At 38.6% G+C, this 25,812-nt stretch overlaps 3 protein-coding genes across 5 annotated transcripts; all 3 read right to left on the reverse strand.

Moving 5' to 3' along the window:
- Positions 1-412: 412 nt before the first annotated feature.
- On the reverse strand, positions 413-6,901 carry entpd4 (ectonucleoside triphosphate diphosphohydrolase 4). Of its 3 annotated transcripts, none has more exons than XM_055049261.1 (13): positions 6,565-6,901; positions 6,075-6,185; positions 5,415-5,612; positions 5,125-5,330; positions 4,799-4,949; positions 4,601-4,704; positions 4,434-4,493; positions 4,188-4,318; positions 3,100-3,266; positions 2,663-2,987; positions 2,336-2,421; positions 2,083-2,244; positions 413-1,692 (listed from the first exon to the last, which is right to left on the reverse strand). In XM_055049261.1, the coding sequence occupies exons 2-13, from the start codon at positions 6,080-6,082 to the stop codon at positions 1,458-1,460; spliced, it is 1,833 nt and encodes a 610-aa protein (XP_054905236.1). In that variant the 5' UTR covers positions 6,083-6,185; positions 6,565-6,901; the 3' UTR covers positions 413-1,457. The 3 variants fall into 3 exon arrangements, with proteins under 3 accessions (XP_054905236.1, XP_054905234.1, XP_054905235.1); XM_055049259.1 differs by having other exon boundaries at positions 4,164-4,318; XM_055049260.1 differs by having other exon boundaries at positions 4,164-4,318; positions 6,561-6,901.
- A 119-nt stretch (positions 6,902-7,020) lies between these two features.
- On the reverse strand, positions 7,021-13,531 carry si:ch211-214j8.12 (uncharacterized protein LOC100000539 homolog). The gene is made up of 5 exons (XM_055048762.1): positions 13,448-13,531; positions 12,624-12,898; positions 11,972-12,138; positions 10,445-11,553; positions 7,021-9,333 (listed from the first exon to the last, which is right to left on the reverse strand). Exons 2-5 carry the CDS (start codon positions 12,871-12,873, stop codon positions 8,940-8,942), a joined length of 1,920 nt encoding a protein of 639 aa, XP_054904737.1. The 5' UTR covers positions 12,874-12,898; positions 13,448-13,531; the 3' UTR covers positions 7,021-8,939.
- Positions 13,532-15,654: 2,123 nt separating this feature from the next.
- Positions 15,655-24,443, reverse strand: gda (guanine deaminase). The gene is made up of 14 exons (XM_055049206.1): positions 24,231-24,443; positions 22,344-22,432; positions 22,020-22,191; positions 21,202-21,289; positions 19,293-19,398; positions 18,413-18,440; positions 18,211-18,318; positions 18,014-18,121; positions 17,823-17,920; positions 17,528-17,595; positions 17,201-17,347; positions 16,956-17,074; positions 16,831-16,858; positions 15,655-16,734 (listed from the first exon to the last, which is right to left on the reverse strand). The coding sequence occupies exons 1-14, from the start codon at positions 24,357-24,359 to the stop codon at positions 16,667-16,669; spliced, it is 1,356 nt and encodes a 451-aa protein (XP_054905181.1). The 5' UTR covers positions 24,360-24,443; the 3' UTR covers positions 15,655-16,666.
- Between the last annotated feature and the right edge of the window lie 1,369 nt (positions 24,444-25,812).

Raw genomic sequence — 25,812 nt, forward strand, 5'->3', positions numbered from 1 at the left:
AAATACAAGTGTAATTATTTAAACTGCTGATAAAATAACATGTTAATTTTGGTCGTAATGTGAAGACTTCAGGAGAAACGAGCAGTGAGCAGCAGTATGTGGGGGAGGGGCAGTGCAGTGCTTCTATCCTTGAAACAGCCACTGGATACTTTTGTCAGTCTGGCTTCTCAGTGAAAGAACTTTAAACTTTATGAACAGCATGGGAAAAAAAAAAAAAAAGCTAGCAAATAGTTGCATTTCTAACACTATACTTGTTTAAAACTGAGGTGCATTATATCACTAATAAGTGCATGTGTCACTACAGTTTCAAAGAAAATATGTAGACTTCAGATTGTGAAGAAAGGTTTTTAAAAAAATTCTCAAAAGTTAATTATTCCTGCATTTAGCAAGAAAAAAAAATAATGACACTAACTGACGTGAAACCTTAAGGACAGTAGTCTGCTTTAATGTCAACCAGTGAGACATAATGTCAGGAGTTAAAATGTCTGGTTTCCATTGTACAGATACACAAATTATTCTGTTTTCCTTCTCATGAAATCAGCGAGTATCTCATAAAACTTTTATTATTCCTGTATTGCAATGTCACAACAGTTATTTCACATTCGCCTGTGAAAACACTCGAGTAGACCATTTTTATTTAAATAACACACGCTCTGATTTACAATTTTCTCACAGTAGTGCTATAATGGCTTCAGAAAATGAAGCCCCAATTAAAGTAAAAATACCCACCAAAGAGTGGAGCAACAGTTTCAGCAGGCGGACTGATTCTCTCGTTAGGATGGCAAACAGGTTTTCAAAGATTTCCCCAGCAGTGACAAGACATGTATTGCACTATTACAGCTGTGAAAGGCTTCATATCTTCCAACATAAATATGTAGAAAAGTTTAGGGACAAATACACCCAAAAAAGTTGCTTCATCTAGGCCATGCAGATTAACTGCAGTGCAAAGTGCTTCCAATGCAATGGAGAAATCATATTGCATTTGAGTTTTTGTAGAGAGTGCTTTTTCTATTTGACAACAATGAGAAATGGAAAAAAAGTAAGATGAAACAAATGAAATTAAATAAAAATAGAAAAAAAAATGCACATGACAAAGGCAAAGAGAAAGGCAAAAGAAACATTAAACTTAAAACATCTGACATATTCATCCAGTGTGGTGAAAGCCAAAGTACAGTCCATCTATTAGGGTGTGAATCAACTACAAAGCAAAGTACCAGTTTGTTTATTATTTTAAAAGAAAAACACCTGAAGGCAGCTGCAGGCAAAATAATGATAAAAGCAATATAGTCTCTCTCATCCAAAGATATATGAAAAATGTTCCTCATTTATCCAAATGTCTAAATCCTGCTCAACAGCTTGTAAGATACGCGAGCAGATCACCAAAAAAATTGGACAGTCCGACAGTTGAGTGGAATTCAACGTCGGAAAGTTAGAAACCTGTTCATGCTGCCCAAAGTTCAGAGGTTGATTGGGAGAGAGGGTGAGCCGAGGCCCTCTTCCAACCACGGCACAGAGGAGGGAGTGCAGCGCTGCGCCACGTGGCGATGGATGCGGCGAAGCCTCAGCAAATACAGTATAATGGAGAGCAACACGATAAAGAAACAAGCCAGGAACAAGTAGTGGTTGTTGACAAAGGAGAAGCTGTGACGCCAGTGAGAGTGCGCTCCTTTCAGACTCTCCTGTGGGATGTCCCTGAAGGAAAAGAAAACAAGAACGCCACTACCAGGTGAGCTTGGAACGTGATAATAAAACAAGTCTTTACAGGCCACTAATTCTGTCATATTAACTCTTTAATTCGTCGAATACCTGAAGTCATTATTCAAGCAACACATTGACCTATTTCCAAGCTTTGAACAATCATATTTTTCTTCATCTCTTTTTAAATATATGCCTGTTAGCAGCCAATTTCCATTAATAATAATTTCTCTTCTTACACGTATAAAGTAGGAATTTGTTCTTGTGACAATTTAGATTCAGTGAAAAACTGGCTCAACCAGACTGGACTTCAGGAGATAAAATTACCTCAGAGCGATAAAAATCCAAACTAAGAGAAGCGTAATTGTAAAAGACATTCTATCTCACCTCAAAGGGAGAAACCGCGTTCTATAAAGAATCGCTCCAAGAGTCCACTGGACCTCCTTATCGTAGACCAGCAAGGCTGTCTTCAGGTTTTTGTAATTGGTTGGGAAGGAGAAACCCATGTGCAAAACTTCATACATCCACGCTGATTTAAAACACTGGTACCTGCAGACATTTGAATAAAGCCAACAGTCATGTTTTTAATCACCGACAGGCTGCCTTGAGAAACCATCTCATAAATCTGTGTGCAACTCACTTGAGCCGGTGAAAATCTGCATGTGACGCATAAAGACCAGAATCAAAGCGTTCCTTCAGTGTCTTCCATTGGGTGGCGCAGTAACCCTGTGAATTGAACAAAAGCACGGTATAGAGGGAGAAGAGCATTGCAACACTATTTAAATACACAAATTATTGATTAGTTTAATTATAAACTATGCTATAAAAACCTTGTCCACCTTAAACTGTAGTTTAATCTTTCTAGACCCACTTCTGTTCCAGGATTAAAACTATACAATTTATATGCCTGGGCAAAAAAAGATGCACCCTTTTAGACACTATCAATAAGTTTTCCTACATTGTTTACCTTGGCGGCTCGGGCATATTTAGAAGCATTATAATCCCCGCCCATACGCAGCACGTCCTCCATGCAGTAGTAGAACTCTGAAAAGCCATAAAACTGGCTGTTGCTATAGTCAATCGCTGGCTGGTAGATGCCGCTCAGGGATGTTTGGGTGTCATTGGTTCTGTTGAGGAATGGCTGGAGAATCTGTCTGCACTCGTCGAAGTCTCCCGTCCCCCGAAGGTGGAGCCTCTGTGTGGACGGTCCGATCTCATCCAGCAGGTCGGTTGGGAGGCAAGGGTCAAGCAGGGGAGACTCTGCTGTTTCGCCGGCATGCTCACCCAAAAGTCTAGAAAGGTCAACAAACCAAGATGTTAACGCTTGTAGCTCTGAGCACAGAATACTCAAGAACAATTCAGGGAGGTTGAAAGCAGAATAAAGTGAAAAACTATGCGTCTCACTTGTTTCGAGCTGCAGTTTTTCTGATGAGATTCTCCTCATATCTTTGGCGTGCAGCGTTTCCTCCAAAACCCAGAAAGGTGGACACGTAAACACGATAAACGTGATCGTTGACGTGAGCGTCACATCCCAGGTTGAATTCTGCAAGTAAGTTTTTGGCCACTTCCTCCTGTGGAAGACGAACAAGTGAGAAAGAGAGATATAACGGCTCTTTCATTTTTCTATATTTTGGAGTCTTGCAACCAAGAACTTCAAGATTTTATTGATATCTTAAGTAATAGATTAACACAAAGTAGTGCATGATTATGTAGTGAAAGCAAAATAATGCATGATTTTCAAAATATTTCACAAATAACATCTGAAACATGAGGTTGGCATTTGTATTCAATCCCCTCTACTCTGATACACCTAAATAAAACCAAGAGCAACCAGTTGGCTTTAAAAGTCAATTACAAATGAATAAATACTCAACTGGAGTGTAAATGAATCTTCATTTGAAAAAGTACAGATGTTCCGGAAGACCTCAGAGGTTTGTCAGAACATCAAACACAATACCCAATCACAAAAAAAAATTCCTTATAAACAAACCAACTAATGACTTTAAACATAGATAAATTAAACAAATACCTCTCAAACCGTGTTTAATAATTTGTTCTGATGTCTATCTTTAGTCTTTTTATATGTGCAATATTATAAAAATCATGAATCGTTTTTTTTCCACTCCAGTAACAAAATCTGAAAAAAAATCAGCGTACAATGAATACTGTAAAAATAATGCCACTGTAAAGACAAAGTTATGTGCAGTTGTAACATCTAGCACTTATAAATCTTATAAAAGAAATGTATCCAAACATAAGTTGATGTTCTCAATACTCCAACCACATGGGGAGGGTCATACAGTACGCTTTCAACAGTGATGGATGGAGAGCGGATCAGCTCCACAGGACAAAATGGTTCAGAGAGGTGATAACCAAGGAGAAACGGAGATTGGAGAGGGAGTGGGGGAGAAAAACAAAGCATAAGCCACCAAGACGAAACAAGAACAGAATTGGTTGGAGATAATAACCTGTTGTGGAGAAGCAAAGCTTACAGTTTTGGGCACTTCGTATGCAATCTGTGTGGAGACACCACCCATGTCCAGGACACCCGCTGTCCTTTTCCTCATCAGCGCTTCCTGACGCTCGGTGCCGGGAACATTCACCTCCACCACAGCTTCCCCATCTGGGAAAATTGACAGCAGAGAGAAGGGATGTCACACACTTAAGGTGTGTCACACAATTAATAGGCTTAACCAAATTAGGTCACCCTGAAGTGGTACACTTGAGTAAATTCTCACCATTATCCACATGGTTAAACCTCCCCAGGACAAAGTTTATTCCAATCCATGCATAGACACCTGAAACACAAACATATTAAATATTAAGTTATTGTGTAAATGTTTGAGTATATTTAAAGTTACAGTGATGTTAAAATGATGTATCGCTCTATAGTTTCTAAAGTTACCTTCTTGTTTTCCAGAAATCACCTCGACGTGGGAATCAGAGAAGAGGAAGTTGAAGTGAACTGGGATGTCTGTGCGTAGATCTTCCAGAATGGCTTCTTGTTGACTGAAAAAAAAACAAACACAAAACAAATTTTTTTTTTTTTAAATAATCTTCTTTTTTTCTTGTCACACTAACATTTCAATAGTCCCATTTTTACCTCTCTGGAAGGATTCTCATTCCCGCTGTGCACAGGATGTACAGAGGAGTTTCCTGGTGCTTGTGCTTGGGGATGTGTTGAGCTGCAAAGCTTAGAAGTGGATCTATGTAGTCACTGGCCTTCTCAGGTGTTTTAGCCAATTCAGCTATACCTTTAGGAAAAGTACATGAAGAAGAAAAACATTTATTCATAATAAAAAAACATAATATTCAATTGTATTATGCAATAAAACCACATTTTGTACAGTACTTTTACAATACATTAGTAAAGTAAGTTGCAAAATACGCTTGCATTTTCTTCCTTACGTTGATCAATAAGCTTCTTACCAGGCTTGATCTTCATGACTACTGGCTTGCGGTGTTGATCTCGCATTTGCCGTATGTCCAGCAGTTCACGGGGATTACCGTTGTGCCGGGGCCAGCAGTACACAAACACCCTGGAGCCACTGCTGCCACAGTCCACCACCAGGCCGTAGTTCAGGTTGGGATTGCTTGTATCCGTCGCATCCAAGTCAGTAACTCTCGCCAGGTGCCTTATGAGTGACAAATATCTAAGATTAACTTGATACCAGCTCTAGGAGATCCACAACAGAGTGCCAGATCCTAGTTTAGAGTACCGGTGGAAAGGGTTTTCTTCTCCAATCCAGCTGGTGTGTGTATTTACAGCAACGAACAACAGGTAGAGCAGTCCTATGAGGCAGAGCACCAGGCCGATGAAGAGAAGTTGTCGGAGGGAAGGAGTCAGAAGCCGAGGAAGAACCTGGGATGACAGGCTGAAGTGCCATGACGCTGGGAAAAGGCATGAAAAGCCGATCCTGTTCACAGATAAAAATGTAAGAGCCTCAACACTCCATGTCTGGATATTGCAGAGACTATATTGAAAATGCAACCATGCTCATTTTCCCACTTGACAACCAGAGACCTCTGTGCATCTTATTGGGATTTTGAGTAGCTTATAATAGAGATAATGGAAATGGGAACATGGTTTTCAATGTTTTACAAATGAAAATCTGAAAAAACAAAGTCCATTTCTACTAAGGCCCTACAAATCAATACTTTGAACAATCTCTGAACAGTCATCCTCACAAAAGAACTGCTCACACAGTTTGGACTATAATAAATGAACCCGTGACTCATTAAAAAAATATTTACGGCCCTTTAAGATTTACAACTTAAAGGGATGCAAGATTTACATTTGATCTAATCATTTTCATTAAAGTCAAGGGATATAAGTAGCCCTTAAGTTACAGATAAATACAGGCCAATCATTTAATTACCTTCCCATGGTGTAAATAGTCCTTTGGATTTATTATTCATCAAACTTCTCTAGGAAGCAGATTTGTCAGACTCCACAGCTCCATAATCCCTGGTTCATCCATCATTGTGGCCTTGAGGAAAGAGCAGAAATAACAACTTTAAAGCCTTCACCAACAACTGTACAGGTGAAGGGCCCACAAACACATCAAACTGATCCCCAGTTTATGCTTCTAAAGGGATAAATAGGCGTGATTGTATAATATTCAGCTATTGAAGAAAAAACAAAAGCTCGAAATGGAAAGGAGATGAAAAGAAACACATTTAAATCTCAAGTAAGCAGTTATTAATGTTAGACAACGCAGGCGTTTTTTATATTCAGTCTCGTAGGTTACAGTATGATAGGCGGAAAGAACAAGGAGAAGCGCCGAAAATTTATAATTTAACTGACCGTAACGTCAATGGCAATGATTTTATATGTCCATGAATTGTGTTAGAGCCATAGGTACTCACAAAGACAACCGTATTTTCCAGGAAACATGATCCAGATGCTCACCGCTGGCTAACTTACATTAAACGAGCAGCACCGCTTTGCTAAGTGACGTGTAAAGTGTAAAAGGTGGGCTTGGTTTTATGTCCGCGTACACAGTCTTTCGTTGGAGCGCAGCTTGGTTATAAGCCGATTCTATATAAAACAGCATTAGGAGTTTTTAGCTAACGTCAAATACTTTACTGTATACTTTATTTCATAAGCTTGTAACCAGTATGTTTTCTTTCCTTCCACAGACTCCAGTTGAGACGTGTTTTGCTACAAGGTCCGCCCAATTGGAGAGGAAAAACAAGCGCACATTCTCGGCTGTGAACTGCCCTTGTGTCGAACAAGAAATACGGAAGCCTTGCAGGTACAAACTGTTCCAAGTTTAATGATCACATCTTCAGAACTTAATCGTGAGAAAATTCCTACTTTTATTCTGTTGTATGTCTACGTTTTTTCAATACATTTTATAATTAAACGTATTTATTAAAATGATGACAGATCAAATTAAAAAGTGCAAACTCTTTTGACTATCATTTTGATTGTGTTGCATTGCATTTTAAGTTTTTATTATTATTATTTTTTGTAAGACACAAATTGGCATATCTAACATTACATTTCTGTTTAAAAATGGGCTGGAGACTTCATCTAACATACAAAGTTGGAAAGCTGAAACACTACTTATTGAAAATAAAGTTTTAAAAATGCAGTTATATAGAGAAGTACATTGCGCCTAAATGTAAAACCTTCAACAAGAGTATACATGCATGTTTACCATTGGGTGTCAGAAAAGATGTTACAAACAATTGTGAACGTCCCATTTAGGAGAACAAATGTGCCTTAATTTCACCCTGCTGGTGGAATTTGTAGTACCAGAACACGATGAAGGAACACTATCCCTTTTTGCCTAAAAGTTGCTTTGGATCCCTCACAGAAGAATGCAAGGAAAAATATTTGCAACCTGATCTCAAATACAAGGGGGACAATGAATGAATGAATGAATGAATGGATGGATGGATGGATGGATGGATGGATGGATGGATGGATGGATGGATGGATGGATGGATGGATGGATGGATGGATGGATGGATGGATGGATGGATGGATGGATGGATGGATGGATGGATGGATGGATGGATGGATGGATGTGAAGCAGTTGGAACACTAGTCATTACATTTCACCAGGTTTAAAGTTAGCACTAAATTTACAAGGCTGGGAATATTTTTTTCTGCATGCTATACAGGCACATAATTAATAAGAATTACATTCAAAAATACTAGGAGTCTATTTACTAACAAGTCATATCAAAACAGAGAGGGAACATTTCACTTCAACAATCTTTCTTGTTTAAAAATTTGTTTTATCAGGATATATGTATTGAATCATATGTATGTTTAGAAACAAGCCACTGCCATGCTGGAAGTCCTTCTGGGTGAACATATTTCAGTTAAGAAAAAAGATACTGTAGCGGAGAGTTCAGTGCATTTTAACTTAGAAATGTTAAGTGTTACTGTATTGTATTGTTGAATCTATCGAGTTTTCATGTATATACATGGCTTTAATTTGGATGCAGTATAAAACTAACCCTGTGTTACCAAATTCCAAATGATAAATGGGGCAAAAATAATGACTGGTAATACTTGATAATACTTGTCTTGTTAAAAGCAGATTTTAACTTGGACTTATATTAGAACAATCCCTAATAAGGAAAATATTAGGCTTGATTTCCTTTCCCAAAAGTAATATTTAGACAGGACAATTGGGTGGGGGTAAAGTATTTTACTTGCTCCACATCTCCAGTTTTCATTAAACCTGTATTTATAACAGTGCAACAGAAATATATGCTGTACCTCATTAGGGTTTCAATTATACCAATCTCAGGTTCTGGGTTTTTTGTCTCTAAATAAGTCATAGTGTCATATTTGTTTGTTACTGCAATGTACTACAACCAGGGACTCCTGGAAATTTGTTTTTATCAATAAAAACTAAAATACAAATAAAAATGTACATGAAACACAAAAACAAATTACTGTTGCATTCAATCCAATGTGACTTCATTGTCATAGTTTCATAAAAAGAAATCAATATGGTGATTTCCATATGATTCTCAAACACTTTTCATGTTTGTTTTTCAGTTGTGTCACAATTATATTCAGAGCGTTAAAAAGTTAATATAATTTGGTTATTAAAATACAGCTTTCCATAAAAGTGCATTAAAAAAAATCAGTTTGTTACAAAAAACAAACATACATTATCGGAAGAGACTATGATAAATATACAATTTAACATGTAAAAGTGTATTTCAATTCCCTTTCAGAAGCGCCTTAGTGTTAAAATCCTCCCCTCTTTTTATTACACCCAGACAACTTTGACTTGTCTGAACTTCTTGCAGTCGAGCCACTCACGCTGACTGATTCGCCAGCAGTAACTTACGTCCATGTACTTGAGCCTCTTGCTCAGTTGCATCACGCTCTTCACAGTGCTCATCTGCACATCTGTTCTCAGCAGATCAATATGCTCGACCCTTCCAAGCGGCAGTGGCCGTAAGCCAGAGGAATCGGCATTGGGATTCATGTCCAGATTCACACTACGCAGGGTGTCTTGTATGACGAGGTTCAAAGGGCACGGCAAGGAGATCAAAGAGAGATTCTCGAGTAAAGGTGAGCCAATCAGGAGACACCTGATCACTTCCGTTAGGGACATCCAGGACATCAAGGGCTTCATTTGGTTGTGCTCATAGGAGAAACTTCAGAGATTCGAGAGACAACAGCAGCAGAAGAAAACAATTAGTGTTATTGATTGCCTTGGTAGTTCTAATCACTTTTTCAATTCGTTAGTATGAGCCTGAAATTGTACTGCTGTGTACAATCAAAATATCTGAACCAAAGTACTGCAATGACTTCATCAACATTTCCTCATGGGTGCTTTGTCATTGTAGTATGATAGCTACTGTACTGAAAAGATACATGAGGTACTCTTAAAAGACAAATTAGAAGCCACAAAAAAAGAGGTTCGCTTTCCATTAGGACACTGACCTTCATTCAGTCAGAAAAAAAGTGTAATTTTTAGATGAGAGCATAGTTCAAATGGCCCAGTCACACTCCCGACCCAAATCCAAAAGACGGTTTGTTGAAAGCCTTGAGTAATAGCTATTTACAGACACTTTACTTTCAATCAAAGAAAAAACTTTGCTCTCTAGGTGTGCAAGGCTTTTAGCAAAATGTTCTAAATTATTTTCAGTTTTAATAAAAGTGAAATGTATTCACTTTATGGATTCAGGCGGTCTGAATAACGATTCACATATTTAAGGCCATGTTTAACTTTGTACTCACACTACTTTATGTTAATCCATCACTAAAATCCCAATAAAGTTTATGTCTATGGTTCTAACATGAAAATAGATGAAAAAAAAAATACAAGGGGTATAATTTGTTTTGCAAGTCATACTGGGGAGTTAATATTTTTGGCTTCCTTGGTTGTGGTGTCACATATCACAATCAAAATTTTAAAAATTTGCTCTGAGAAAAGAAAAAAAAATCAAGGATATGACATTAAGTGAAAACAAAATATCGCACCTCCTTTTAAGTTCCTGTTATTAATTTATGCCGCCAGAATATTTACATGCTTTTTTGGTTTGTTTTGCTTGAACAATGTTTGAGGGCAGAATTACATTTGGTTACCACTCCAAGCAAACAAAAAACATAGCTAAGGCGTTTCTATCTTTCTGTTTTCCATTATGACGTCAACACACTGTTTCTGTGTCTGGCAGCATAGTGTGTTGTAGCTTTGTCATGACTATATTTGGTGTTGTTAGAAACAGGCAAAACTTGAGAGCAGGGATTCAAAGTTGAAATTACCTGAGCTTGAGAGAGCGGAGATTTGGCAGCCTCGGGAGATCTTGATCATCCTGGTGATTGTCATTGGTTTCGCTCTGTGGTGTAGCAGGAGGCTCAGCAGAGATAAGGAGGTCTCTGAGTCTGGGACAGACTCTGATGAGCTCTAGTAGTGGAGTGTCAGGGCTGGTTTTCACCCCCTCCAACGTCAGAGAGGTCAGTGAGCAACCTGCGACTTGCAAGGCAGGAAGAAGATCTACCAGTGGGCCAGAGTAAATAAATGAAAGATTGCGCAGTTGGCCTGCCCACGTCTGGAGACCAGCAGTTAATAGTGGCCCCTGTTTGCCTATGTTCATGGATAAAGAGTTTAAACCTGGACACAAATTTCCTAAACTCCCCAGAGACTCACAGGTTACACCTTTAACGTCTTGAAGCTGCAGGATCAGGCCTGACTTGGACAAATTCTGCATCCTATCCTCTGTTTGGATTTGTAAGCATAAAGGCCAGTCGTCTTTGATTAAATCTTCCTCACAGCCACAGCCATCCTCTTCCAATAATGGGCTCTCCACCTCCCCATTATCACTAGATTCTTCCCCTCTCATCGTCATCCAACTTTCCGAGCTGTGCCCGAGCATCCTTTCCTTCCACACCAGGTGCAGGCTGGAAACACCTTCCCTGTCAGCAAATTCATCTGCCTGGCTGAATTCCCTCTGCTCAATGAGACGGCAGGCCTGTCCAAGGCCCTCCAAGGCCACTCTTTTCAAACAGGGCAGAGAGAGAAGGAGATAGGCTGCTGCCACGGTAGAGTCTCCTTCCTGTTCCCCAAACCCAATATCCAGAGCCAACAGGCTGCTCAGCGGGAGAGGAGATGAGGTTGAAGAAAATGAGGACGAGGATGGATTCAAAACCACACTACCGAGAGGAAGCAGAGCAGCCGGGGAGAGGAGGTGACAGCGGGACACGTCGAGGTGCTGCAGCAAACGGCAGTGGCGGGCAACCGTTTGGATCACACTCCTGTCACAGGGCATGCCGGCCAAGGACAGCGACCGCACAGCAGGCAGACTGGACATGGTTTCACAGAGGGCCTTTGGAGGTAGCTGCTGTGCTCCAGATAGGTCCAGTCTCCGCAGACCCTGAGAGAACAGTAAAACCCATTTCTTTTCAAGAAGTATCTGAAAGAACAGTATGCATTCATACAATCCCATTTCCTTTTCAAATTAAATCAGACAAAGGCTACAGCGAAGAATCTGACAATTACAGTTTGATCAGAAAGCCAATGGCTCTTGGCAGGATCTCCTGTGTTACACTGTTGTTCTGGTGCTTATGCTCTATGTCATATCTTTCTTGGCGAAGCTTAATTACCTGTAATGTAAACCTAATTAAAATTTAATTACCTTTTCAAACAATATACAACTTACAAATATGGAAGATATACTTGACGCTTATCATTGAAATAAACCAAGTCCACATCTGTAGGTGTAAAAATTTGTATGTTATGTAAAAAGTCCGAAGAGGGTAGAATTAGGATAAAATAAAATGATTGGATCTTACCTGGCAACGGGCAGCAATGTGAGCACACAATGCCGGAGTCACAAGGCCAGGACACCTCTCTAGAGACAGACCCTGGAGGTGGGGGACCAGCAGGAGGTGGAGCGCTGCGCGAGACAGCTGCTTTCTATTGGACAGCAGCCACGTCAACTCCTCCACCAGCTCACCAGCTGCGATTACAGACATAGGTCCATGACATTACAGTAAATCACTTTCAATCAGAGACATAGAAAATATCGGCCTCTTTTTTGGTGCCATTTCTCTGGCCATTTGATTACAATAGGAAAGACAAGAGAACATCCCAGTCAAATGAGACATGTTTGTTGATAAGTCAAGAAAAAAAGCTACAAGCATAAACTAGCTTAATCTTATTAATACAATTATGATAAGGCAAAGAATAATGTTTTTCTTGCTACCTTATATATTAAGGACGGAGGGAAAGAAGGTTAAAAGATGCGCAGCAAACTTTCTGCATCACATCTTTCAGTTTGTGATTCTCCTTTGCTTTGAGAAATGGTTATTGGTGAAAAGGTAATGCATTGCATAGTATTCCACCTTACTGTGGTTTGCTGTGCTAGAACAAAAGCAGCATTACACATTTTTATTTTGTATCATTTGGTCTGTGACCAATTAACACTGACACACGCACACTTACGTAGTAGGTTGAAAGGCCCCATGATGTATCTGAATGAATAATGATCAAGATAGTTGTCAGCATAGTCTTTCACCCACAGGTCCTTCATGTTGTCAGCGAGGCTCAACAGGCAGAGGCGTGTCAGAGAAAGGACCGGATCATCGTCACGCATCCTCCAGCAGCTTCCAGTGCCCTTGGTGTTCCTCAGACCCCTCCGCCTGGGCCGAGCCTTTGCCTCTGCCTGTTCATCCAAAGCCCGAAACAGAGGCATGGCGGGCTTTCAGCTAGTGTTTCAGCTGCAGGAGACATCGAATGTTTCTGCACATGAACAACGCTTTTTACACGAGAAAAGCCAGGTTTTGTTTAGAGTCTTAGACTTTAGAGTGGGCAGAATCAATCTTTGAGTTAAATACCTGACACTGAACCTTAATTCATCATTGTCTGCCATTATAATTTCTAACCTGCAGTTTATCATTTTGATTCTTTTGTCTCTTGTGATGTCACTGACCCAAATGCACACAAATCTGAGCAGTTTCCATCTTCAGATCGATTTTCAACAACTTTTGTGAAATCCTTTTGCATAAAAATCACACTTTATTACAAACATGAGTTAGTATTTTCAAAAATAATTAATGTGCAAAACACACCACGGATAAAACGGATCTAAAACGAAAGTATGCAAAACTACCACTCTGCCTTAAACACTAAAAAGACACAAAAAAAGAGAAAATAAGGTTATCAAAACCATAACTAAATGCATAAACATTAATAATCAATGATCGCCTTGAATAATGTTTTAGCCCTGGTAACGAGGGGCGGGGAGAAAAATGTCAAAAGACACATACCTCCCAGATCTAACAGTGTTTGAAATCTGGAAAAGTGAAGAATGGAGGAGAGAACGAAGATCATACATGTATTTTTAAAGTCACTTCCTGATTACCGCTATGGCATTTGAGCAATTTTTACCTGAGTTTGGTCTCGCAGGAGCTCTGCCTCCAGGTGGTTGCAAATAAAACAACGCAGTCTCTCAAACAGTTGTTGTGATGTTGGGTCTATATCACACATAATCAGTATATCTGTTAAGACTTTCGCTGGGGATCAGCCGGTGGTTCACGGCAGCCTAATTTAAGCCTGTAAGACATTACGCGGGGTTCAAAGTCCCGACTGTGGTATCTGATACGTTCAAAGGTCGCAGGTATTTCCAATGTTATTCAAAATAAGTCTGGATTTATGACATGTTGGCACTTCGCCGTTTAAATTGTGAATAGCATCGATTTAAACATTGTAAACATGTGAGAAAGCTCACAAAACAGAGGAAAAACGTCAACTGATTATAGAAGAACTGCGACCACTGAATATACACAAAGCAGGCGTTTACTTCTTGTACCCGTTTTATTGAGTGAAATTAAAAAAATAAATAAATAAAAAGAAAAACACAGTGAGCCATAAATAAAGATTTATAGTAATAATATCATATATCTGAAGGAAAACATTGTAGTTGCTGGAAATGAACACACAAAGTTAGAACAACTCTCTGCTGTTCGGTGCATTGTGGAATAAAAAAAAAAATTCTACATCCACAAGATGTTTGTTTGACTTGGTGGTTGCTAAATGATTTCACTTCATTAATCTCATCTTTCAGTCAGGGCGAGCAATAGGACCCAAAGATATGAAAATTACTTTTCTGGTGGCCTTCGACAAGCTAGAAAAGCCTTTGGTGACTGGAGGTCTCAACCCTTCCTATGTAGTTGAGCAATCACACTTCCTCAAAAAGACCTCCTAAAACTTTCTGTTCCTCATTGACAACATGACGGCATTGTGCAAACAAGACTGTTCTTTCTTGAAGACATAAACGACTAAATAAATATTAAAATAGTTTTATGAGCAGCCGTCAACTATAACTGCGTATGTTTGCAAAACGCAGCTCCTTAAGGCAGATAAAACTAGGTCTCAGTTCCTTACTGACTTGCATTAGTAGTCTGTGTCTCATGGTCAGCTATGTGTAAATGTCACTGAGTCACTGAGATGGTGAAAAAAAGTGTATTGAAAAAGAGAAACTGAGAGATGAGAATCAGCAACAAATAGGCAAAAAAAAGAAAAAAAAATCAGACTACTGTTTTTAGAAATAAGCCACAAAAGCCATTCATTCGCTTTTATGTATTTTTTTCCCCTCAAAATTATATAAATATAAACAGGCCAATTTTATTTAGAGAACAGGAACAAGCGCCACAATAGACTATTTACATGGGAACAATTATACATCGATGGGGAAGGGACACACCTTTAACTAGATGCCAGAATGATTTATTGCTCGTTTAGTCAAATATTTAATTCAGCCTTACTAAATATTTGTAGTTTTTTTGTGTATTTTTTTTCCAAATGCATCATTCTCTCATGGATTAGCTGTCCCTCTACATCCAGGAAAATTAATTTCTTGTAAATTGTCTTATTTTCTCAGAAAAAAATAATAATGGGGAAGTCTAATCTATCAATTTGAAGTTATAAAAGGAATGGTTGAAGTTTAAGTGCAACCTGCTCCAGACATTCTGTTACCATTCAAGCGTAAAAGAAGATTACCATTAGCTCACAAAGCACTGATTCACACTGACATGACATTTCTAAGTTTGACAGTGACTGAAAATTACTTTGTTCAGTGATGCTAACCTTCCCCAAATAAGACAAATCTTCAGTTTTTTTATTTGATAAAATGTCTTGTATTCTGCAAGTAAAGTACTGACTACTGCTAACTACCTCACAGGACACCAATTCAAACAATCCCAACCATAGGTTTGTACCAGTGTGGGGCAGTCTTGAGCTGAACAACCTTTGTTGCCCTCTAGTAGTTACATCTGTCCCATTATTTTTTGGCAGCTGTAAATAAGGCACTTGTAAGTATATCATTTTTATATCAGATTTTAATTATTAGTAAAAGCAATGGTAGATTCAGTCCACAGGTTCATTCATAACAGAGCCCCTCTCCATGTGTATCAGACAGCAGACACACAGCAAAGCTTCTGTTCTAATTGTAATAGACCACAACAGTCAATCAACATAAAAATGTGACTTCCTTTATTTATATTTTTTCCTGTGTAACAGATCAAAGACAGCCCAAAGTGTGACCTTCTCATTTAAAATGATTCAGACTGTATCTTGCATGAAGATTAAATTAGCAATTTCTTCAGTAAAAAGCAAGCTTGACTTAAAGTATTGTTAAAAAGAAAAGTGCATATCGTCCAATTCCCTAATAATTAAAAAGTGCATGTAAAAAAATATTAAAAAATACAAAAAAATAATCTTTTATCACAACATTCCCTTGAATCAAACATCTTCACGCCAAACAATTTTAACAGTTTTGATTAGATTTAGGTTAAAAATCACAAACAGTTACATGATAAGGCCATGAGGACGATTTGAATTCTTTAACATGTTAGAAAAGAGTGCTTGAAAACATTTCTATTTTCACTTTCACACAACAAAATCAAAAAAGAAGTAACAAGGACACATTAAAATACGATCCCTGCACCTCTGCAGCTTTAAATGCTTGAATAATTGAATTAGTTGGAGTGTCCATTATAGCACAATTTAGTCTTTGGCTCACAAAGACTTTTTCTACAGGAAGTCTATGACAATGATATCATCAAACTACTGCAGTTCTTGCACCATAAAAAGCACCAAGTCCCATGTTAATAAATTAAGCTGTAAGACAAAAAGGATGGCTTTCTTTTGTTTTTGTTTTGTTTTTTGTGAGTTATTCACTACATGTTGAAGGTGCAAAAATAACAAACAAAGAAAATACACTGGCTAATTATAAGTCACAGTTATCTGTACAAAGTTCCTCCTGTTTAATATATCCCTTGCTTCCCAATCAAAAGTCCAGCATACAGGCTAAAGAATGATGGACTAAATCACATACTCTGTCCTAAAATATACATATTAAAAATATCCCTGTGTCCACCATATTTTACTCCCATTAATTTACTTTTGTGCAAAAACATAGCTGAAGCAGCCACAGTGTGTGTTTGTTTATTTCATGCCAATGTGAGGGAGGACAAAGTCCTGTCTGTTCATGGCTCACTGAAAGGCACCACCTTCTTCCCAGCTACAAACACCTCCACAATGTTTCGATCATCACCTGCCAAAGGACATGTTAGGGAAGAGAGACGCATTTGAGGATTGAGAGACTAAAATAAAAAGAAGCGACTAAATACATAAAGAAGCTGAAGCTCACCCAAATTCAAGAACTTCTCCAAAAGAATCTGAAAGGCAATGATTACAGATTGCTGTTATATTTGAGATGGAGTTTAAACTTTTGAGCACTTTATGTGTCAACATGCGTCGACATCACCCCATTACCTGTGGTTCCTCATTTTGGATTAGGTCGATGGGTCCACCTGGAGCAGCCACATTAACTCTCAAGGCATCAAAGTCCTTTCCCACCTCAAAGTTTCCTGTTCGCTCATCGAGAGACAACGCTGCAAAAAAAACAACAACAAAAAAACCCAACAGTATGTCACCATACAAGTTTTGTAAGTCAATGCAGAGGGTCCATATCTATAGATACAACTGTTGCCAAATAACTATTTGTTTTTGGATCTCACCTTGACTCCCTCCCAGTGTGGCCAGTCTGAAGACCTCGTCAAAGCGGAGTGTTTTGTGTTCTGGGTCCTGGATGGTGAGGACTTTGGACGAGTCCAGGGCTCTTCGCACAGCATCAAGGATGGAAGGTGAATAGCCTCCTGCCACATCTGATGGAGGACAAACGGAGAAGGTTGCAAGCGTTCACTGACATGTAACTTGGACAAGGCAACTTCATTTAGCTTTTGATGGATATGAAAGAATCTCTAAAATGTTCTTTAACACTGAGTTGACCAGCATACCTGCTCAGACTTTCTATCTTTATGTCATTGTCGAGCATTTTCACTCACCTGTACCCAGCCCCAGCTTCACTTTGTGATTCAGGACGTTGCGCACATTCAGCACTCCGCTGCACAATCTGGTTAAACAGAGATATCACCAATTTTATTAAAAACGTATTTTTTGTGTGGACTGTCTCGTTGGCCTTTTTACAGCCATCTGTCTATTTCCTGGAATGCATTGGAATCAGTTTATTCAGCTTCAATGTTCAAACAGTAATATTGCATGTCTCACTGTCCTCATTTTAAGATAATACCTATGTTCTGCAAATTTCTGACCTTATCTTGGTTCTGAGTAAAAACTTACGAGATGTTTGAATTGGGACAGTGGGATAGAGCAGCTCCTGTTTTCCTGAACAGAGCCAACTCTTCATCACTGAGGTGGCAGCCATGGGCCATAATAGTCTGCAAGGGGTCAGGAACATTTCGTCTGATTGTATGCAAGCATTCACATTTGACCAAGTGTTTGGTAAAAGGTGAATCTGACTGCGCTCTTACCTTGTCTGTGAGAAGGTTGCATCTGTGATAGACGTCTGTGTAAGACTCCATATTGGGGAAAAGCTCCTTCACCAACTCCACCTCCTCAAGATTTTCACTGATGTGACTCTGAAATAAATAAATAAATAAATAAATAAATAAATAAATAAATAAATAAATAATCTCTTTCGGTTCTGCACTAGAAATAATCAACTCACTTGAATATGCAGCTTGTTATTCTTGGCAATTTCTCCCAGCTTAGCAAGCAAGGCCTCTGTGCAGGACGGTGCAAAACGTGGAGTGACCACTGGTTTCACCAGGGGGTACTGTTAGGACCACCAACCAACCCCGAGACCAAAAACACTAAAGTTAGACAACAGCGCTGACCAGTTTCTTAACGACTCTTTCACAGAATCATACCTTTTTGTTCAGTAGTTCTTTGATGAACCTTTTGAGAGAAAAAAAAAACACGCATCATCAAATAAACTGACAGGACACATATTGTTTATAGTTATGTTGAGATAAGTGTGAGACAAACACTGTCTGGCTAACATAGTTATGAAAAATACAATCTGCCTCTAAATCAGAATAGGATGCACTTTCTTTGCAAAATAAAGTGTTATTTGTAGTTGACATAAAACAGTTTAAAAAAAATTGCAGAAGTTAATGCCCACTTCTGCAGAAGTACCTCAATGTTGCAAAGACAGTCTGGCGCAACAAGGTTTAAAATGTTCCACATCAGGAGAGGAGCAACTCATCAAAGACCCTAAACTGCCTTGTTGAATTAATTTGCTATAACTAAAGTGGCTCCCTCAGGGAGGCACTTTAGAAATTTTGATTCTGTCTGCTTCTATCACAGGATAAGACAGAGACACAAGACACAAACAACTAAGCAAACACACACAATCAGTACTGAACAGAAAACCCATGCAGGCACCAGGGAACACAGAAACCGTGAGGAGTGATTTGAGGCCAGCATGCCAACATGGACTCAGAAAAAAAGCTGATTTGCAATACATAATAGTAATTTGGTTGCATTAATGGGTTCTTTTTTTGGTTATGATGTGAATGCAGTGGTGGTTCTTAAAAAAAACACCGGTTGAGCACTTTCTTCTGTTCCCCGCTCCGCCCCAATGCTGCCCTGGGCAACTGCCCATATGGCTCATATCAAAATCTGCCAGTGTTTTGATAAGTAACACAGATACATTTTGACTATAGGTACTTGAGAGATAATGGGTAATGGTTTTTTTTTTTTCCCTCTCAAACTATCTAGCGCTTTGTTTTTCAGTTGCACACTCACCGATAGGTCTCTTCTTGAGACTCTTCAGAGGTTTCTCTGTAACACTTCACAGCGTCGTTTCTGTCCATACACACTTTCCCTACTAAGGCACGCTGGCCAAAGTCATCTGCAAATGCAACAGGAACAATACATTACATTGTAATAAACAGCAATGATTGTAGTCCTTTGTGATCAAAATTATTCATACTCTTGCAAGATTTAGATGGTAAGTTTTTTTCATTTAACCAAGATATTTACTTCGGATAGAAAAAGAGGATGGCAACTCTCACAGATAGCAAAGTCATGGAAGTGATTATTAAAAACATATTTTAGATTTTTGTACTGAACAGTACAAAAATTTAACTGTTCAGTACACAATCTGTGGTACTGAGTGTACTGAGTACACTCAGTACCAGAAATATCCACTTAGAGTGGATATTTCAAATTTCTATTTCTCCTGTAATATGAATTAGTTTATTCCCTGCTGGTCATTTTGTTTATGAGATGTCATTTTAAGTACTTTAATACCAGTGTTTACATCTTAAAAGCAAGTACTACTGAAGCACCTAAGACTGTTTCTCGGCAACCACGTTTCAATAGAAATAACATCAAACCTCTGATGTTGATCCAACAGTCCAAACCTGTTCAACATGTTCAGCCCTATGTCATCAAGGAGGGATCACTACAAACTAATTCTAATCAAAACAAGCCACACTTCTCAAGATACTAATTACTACGACTATCACAACCTCTCAACTGGTTAAAACACTAAAGTCTGTCTATCTGCAGCTGGTTAGAGGTCACTGTTTTCTGGACTGCAGAAGAAAAATATAAACAGAGTAAGGGCAATCATTTTTAACCTTGTACTAAGGGTAAGAACAAAATCCTGGATGTGGGACCCAAAGTGGAGCTTAATCGATTCCGTCTATTACATCTGTGTTCTCTTATTATGAAACAGTGATAGATAGACACGATCCAATGATGCAAAAACATGGAATGGTTTATGTTTAAACATCTATGAATAGTCAGAAAAAAAAGAGGAAACCCCCCAAAAAACTGAATTTAACTGATTGCTGTAAAACCACAGATATGTGCTGATGGCTGACAATTATTCACATGCATTCGAGCCAGAAAAGTACAAAGTCGAAGGTTCAATGACCCCGCTTACACAAAATGATGGCTTAAGGCTGATTGACCCATGCTTGGTTCCGTACATTTGCACCATTGCTCGTGTGTTGCAGAATATGTTCATCGTTATGCAATACAGTGAGATGAAATGATAAGAACAAGGCATAAAGGTGAAAGACTATTCTGCTGACAAAGACGCCTCAGCTGGAGAATAAATGCGTCAAGTGAAAGTAAAAATGTGATGTGTCCTTTACAACCAGAGAAACATATGATGATCACATTTCTTTCATTTCATGTCATGTTTTTTAGTTTATTTCATTCTCTCAATAATAAATATGAATTGTGCATGTAGCAGAAAGAAATATAAACTTGTCTGGCCAACCATTTCTTTAAGTTGCTCTGCTCAGGACAATGACACAAGTTAGCTGATACGTATTACGTAGCGAGAGACGGATCTCTGAGAAACATCAAATGTCATATAAGACAATTCAGAGGACAAATGACATTTTTGTGTAAAAATTTTATCAGACGGAAAATGCTTCAAGTTCATTTTAAAACTGACGTCAAGTGTGTGCAGTTTAACTGATATATTTTATTCTTGATTTTTCTTACTATCTGCTGCTCTTGTTCATGAGAACAACAACACTAAAAAAGATGAGTTCTTTCTGAAATATAGCTTTACATTGAAGTGTTTGCGTGTGTGTGTGCGTGTGTGGGTGTGTGTGTGCGTGCGTGTGTGTGTGTGTGTGTGTGTGTGTGTGTGTGTGTGTGTGTGTGTGTGTGTGTGTGTTTTACGCCTTACTTGCAATCTGACCAAGCAGAAGAGACGCATCAGTGTGTATGGTGGCAAAGTAACACGCAGTGGTTGTTCCGTTTCTTAAAGTCCTTTTCTAAGAAGAAAATCCAAGTATTACATAACAACATTATTACAGTGCAATTTCAATTTTTCTGTTATGAAAACTGCCGAGCTGTCTTCACAAACAAAAACAAAACCAAAAACAGTTTGCAAATAACTCAGTGGTGGCAAGAACCAGGGAGAGCTCCTGTTTTGTTTTCATGCATAGAGTAAAGGTTTCACATTTGTAAACAATGAATATGATGAGTATGTCGAACTACATTTAAGACATTTTTATGTATTCATGATTACAATTGGTTTCATATGTAATGAGGAGCTTCAAGTGCCAAAAAATAATTTGATTTTTTTCTTTTTCGTTTGGTCAGAGACAGAAGTGTTAGTGAAATTCTAATCTGCAGTGTAATCTCTGTTCAGTGTAATATAATCCAGTTAATGTTGGTCCAGTCTAATCAGTTCAAATTTTGAACCAAATTCCAATCCAAATTCCTTTAAAACTCTGAATCAGCACTTTAAAGAAATGCCGTATGAGAATGGACAAATCAGCTGTGGCGCATGTTTAGGGGCGTAAACCAGATATAACTCTGGTTTTTAGCCACCATCCAGCAGAATGATGCCCTTGGTGGTGAATCATATCACCAACCTCATAAACCCACTCAAGTTTGCACATGTGAAATATGTTGTTCAATTGCCACGAAGGTCAGTGTTTGTCTGCTATTTACCAAGCAGGTTCTGACAAAAATGCTTGACTATGCAGGCCAACTCACCACTACTTGAGTGTAGACCTTCTTCGCAAACTCTAAGTCCCGAAAGCGTGACTCCACAGGAAAGGTGTATGTGTTGAGCCACTGCAGCAGAGGCATATCCAGGGCTGTGCCCGCGTAGCTGTACTGGGATGCATGGATGTGCGTGTCTACCATTCCAGGCATAAAGAACTCGCTGAAAGATGCAAAATATGAGCAAGCTAATATGAGCAAAATTAATAATTCCTCTTATTGCTACATTTCTTTAAATTTTTTTTATCTATGGAGCCAACTTTGTTAACTATCCTGAATAGTTTTGCATCACAAGTTATTCACACTTTTACTCACTGTTGTTGCAGCTGCGTCACTCCACATGGGCTAAATCCAAAGTTCTCAGACAGTCTCTGTAAGTCTTTACCTTTCCCAATGAACGCAATCTGAGGGAAAAATATGAGTCAGGCGAGAGTCAAGAGAATCACGCTCATTTTAAAGTAGTTTATGCAGTTTCAGTAAAGCTAATGCAAATACATATAAATATATATTTCTAAACCTTAAACATGTTCATCAATACGCACAAAGAATTGAAAGCTAGTAGGCAGAGTTGTCCTTTCAAAGAGATTTGTACACATATATGGACATACATACACATTCAGCTACATGAACTGGTTGTGACGGAATATATTGATAAAACTAGCCATTAACAAACTGTTAAAATATGAAGAAATAGCTGTCCCTACATTCAGTGAGTACTTCTAAAAATTAGATAATATTGTACATCTTTTCATATTGATGCAATTTGGCAATATACATTTTTTTTTTTAAAAAACTGCTTTGAATTGATTGGTAAAATATTGTTTAAAAACACAACTATTAATGAAGGTTTTCCTTATGAGGTCCTCTAGAGTGTAGAGGACCAAAATAAATAATAGTGGCAGGCTGGATTTGGCCCCCAGGCCTCCAGTTTGACACATTTGCTCCAGATTTTTACTTTGGTTTTAATTAACAATGAAAATTAAAGTGAAATAATCACTTGTGGTAGAACAGGAGCAGGCTGTCTGATTCAGCAGATCTCACTTACAGTTCAGTCGTCTCTTAATTCAATCAATCAATCAATCAATCAATCAATCAATCAAATTTTATTTGTATGGCACATTTAATCAGCAAGGCATTTCAAAGTGCTTTACATCATAACAAACATAAAAACACAAAGTCATGCAACATAGAATAAACAATGCATTGTTCCGTCATTAAAGTTTTTATTGATTACGTTTCAAATACAATTCTAAGCAGATATGTTTTAAGTTGAGATTTAAAGGAAGTCAGGGTTTCTGCTGTTTTACAGTTTTCTGGAAGTTTGTTCCAAATTTTTGGTGCATAGATGCTGAAAGCTGCTTCTCCTCTTAGGTTCTAGTTCAGAACCAGAAGACCTGAGAGGTCTGGAAGGTTGATACAACAACAGCAGATCTTTGATGTATTGTGGTGCTAAACCGTTCAGTGATTTATAAACTAACAACAGTATTTTAAAGTCTATTCTTTGAGCTACAGGGAGCCAGTGGAGGGACTTTAAAACTGGTGTTATGTCTTTATCTTCCCGGTTCTAGTGAGAACAGGAGCAGCAGCGTTCATGATCAGCTGCAGCTGTTTGATTGATTTGTTGCACAGGCCTCTGAAGACGCTGTTACAATAATCAGTGCGACTAAAGATAAACGCATGGATGAGTTTCTCTAGAGCTGGCTGAGACATTTGTCCTCTAATCCTGGAGATGTAATTGTTTTTCTTTCTGTTTCGGTGTGACTCTTCAACTTGTTTGTACACGTTTGCTTCCTATCAACCCTAATTCTATTCTATTCTATTGTGTTCTATTCTATTCTATTGTGTTCTATTCTATTCTATTGTGCCTCGGTGGAAGATTTATCAAAAAACTTTTCAACAATTAATAAATAGGCCTACCTGTTTTGGGTAGGTCTTGAGACTCAACCAGTAATAAACCAGTTACTACACATGATTTAGATATTTCAGAGCTCTCATTGTATCTCATTGCACCGAGAGGAACTGTCAAGAGTTCATCTCGGCGATTTTTACATGACAAGCATGTTTCACCTCAGCTCTGAAGAGCAAAGCTGTTTTTCTTTTAACAGTGAGTATTTTACATTTTGCTTAAACTTGAAATCGAATACATTTCAAACAGCAGACATAATAAATATGATTTCGAGACGTATTAAAAGTTTCAAAAACCTTCCCCTCTGAGTCCACTCCAAGAAGCGCATCCTCCAGGATCTGCAGCGGTTCCTCAGGGGTCGAGTGGACAAATGTTCCCCTGCAAACGAAACGAATATCAGCGCCAGACTTCGCAGACGTTTCCATGTTTCCACCAGCGCAGCGCAAAAACCTGCAGACAGAGCGGCGACGAAGGCCACCTGCCGCAAAAATCGACTTTTATAGTCTGCCCTCACAAGCCGCCCCGGAGGAGGCGCTCCTCATTCACCTGACTGTAGAGATTATCCGCAGCCAATCAGAAGACAGCGCGGAGGCCTGCGTGGGTGTGGGCGCGTGCGTGTGTACCAGCAGGAGTTCGTTGTTCGTCAGCGAGTGTCATAAGTGTGGACTTGCAAATGTTTCTGTTTTTAGTTGTGCAAGTTGGGGAAAAAGTAACTTGCGTAGATCTGCACAAAATTGCTCAAACCCATGACAGATTTAGATGTAAAGTAATATTCTAGTTTTATCAGCATGCAAAGTAAAATTAAACAATATGGAGATCGGGTTCTTTTTTCCCCCCACAAAAGCCACTATATGCCGCATGGTTGCAGCAGTTCCTGCAGGATAAACAGATAAATCAAAATGTTCAAGCCAAATGTACAGTGGATATGCTGCACAACGCATGCTTTTCAATGCCCTCTACAAACAATTATTGTCTGTTAGTGTGCAATGCTATTCTTCAGAGAAACAGAATATTTGGGTTTCGTGTACCTGAGCCATATTAAATCAAAAATAACAAAACTAAATGCTCGAAATGTAACCAGCTGTCAGGAGTGAATCAACACAACAAATGTAGCCACTTTTGGTGGAGTTTCAGCTGTTAAGCTGCACCAGATCGCAATGTCTTTAAGAATGACATCTTAACTCATCGACTAAAATGATCAATGCTTGCTCGCTTAACTTCAGGCTTAAAGTTGGCGTGGTATGGGAGTTCCCCAGTAAACTTTTCTTTGTCAGTTTTCTTGAGTAAGATTAAGATTTCAGTCATGAGTGTGTCAGAGAACCATGTGAGGACATCAGGCTGTGCGTAAAAGTGCATCCCATGAGATCCATGACTAATGCCGATGTTCGATACGTCCTGATGAGGAAATAACGTTTTGATTTACCAAGCCCACATGATGAATGAGAACATTGTGTTTATTTTTGGTAATGGAAGCATCCATGAAAGATGCCTGAGGGCACTGCGTGTAAGAACAATTACAATTAATATTATTCAGTGAATTAAGTCTATTTCAATTACACGTTGTGTGCCTGGATGAGATCCAAAACTCATAAAAACAACAACAGAAAAAAAAAGTTTTTTTAATCATACAACAACAAACAAATATTGAAATTGGACTACCTCGAGTGTTAACACAAACAATAGAGCCTTGCAAAAGAATTCATATTAGGTTTTGTGTATTTTGTCACATTATAATCACAAACCTCGGTATAATCTAATGAGACCATAAGTGTGTCAGCGGCACAGACTTGCACATAATTTGTGAGGTTGAAAATAAATTTGGCACATATAAAAAAAAAGGCAATTTTCCATTTGTAATCAAATGCTTTCAATGCTTTG

Source organism: Poeciliopsis prolifica, unplaced genomic scaffold (assembly GCF_027474105.1).
Source record: "Poeciliopsis prolifica strain line A6 unplaced genomic scaffold, Auburn_PproV2 SCAFFOLD028, whole genome shotgun sequence".
NCBI lineage: Eukaryota > Metazoa > Chordata > Actinopteri > Cyprinodontiformes > Poeciliidae > Poeciliopsis > Poeciliopsis prolifica.